Source organism: Pediculus humanus, genomic scaffold, assembly GCF_000006295.1.
Source record: "Pediculus humanus corporis 1103172107559 genomic scaffold, whole genome shotgun sequence".
In the NCBI taxonomy this organism is placed as follows: domain Eukaryota; kingdom Metazoa; phylum Arthropoda; class Insecta; order Psocodea; family Pediculidae; genus Pediculus; species Pediculus humanus.
This window is the reverse complement of record NW_002987174.1, coordinates 375,985-376,330: the sequence shown is the minus strand read 5'-3', so window position 1 is coordinate 376,330 and position 346 is coordinate 375,985. Positions and strand designations below refer to the sequence as shown.

At 24.9% G+C, this 346-nt stretch overlaps 1 protein-coding gene across 1 annotated transcript in view; it reads left to right on the top strand.

The window, feature by feature from the left end:
* Window positions 1-222: 222 nt before the first annotated feature.
* Window positions 223-346, top strand: part of Phum_PHUM207700 (uncharacterized protein) — a gene marked incomplete at both ends in the record, with an annotated part of 5,166 nt that continues 5,042 nt past the window's right edge. The window contains one exon of the mRNA XM_002425504.1: window positions 223-254. Within this exon, the coding sequence (XP_002425549.1) occupies window positions 223-254 (32 nt within the window). The remainder of the gene's footprint in view (window positions 255-346) is intronic.

Here is a 346-nt window from a genome sequence, read left to right as displayed (position 1 = left end):
ATTTGTGAACTTTCGTTATTACATTTATTCACTTTTTTTTAATACAAATATTGATAATTTGTTATTGTTCATCGTTTATAATTAATTATTTATTTGTTTTCAGATAGTATAATGTCAAGTCATCGAAACCAGTCCCACCTTCCAGTAATTAAACAAATAGACTTGGATCAAATATGGGGGGATTTGAAAAAGGGAATAGAACAGGTTTATAGTCGTCAATGTATGTCAAAATCTAGATACATTGAACTTTACACGTATCCTTTTTTAAAAATATCAACCTTTATTTATTTAAATAATATATATATTTTAAATTTTATTTGTCACATTAAATGTTGATGTGTGTGTG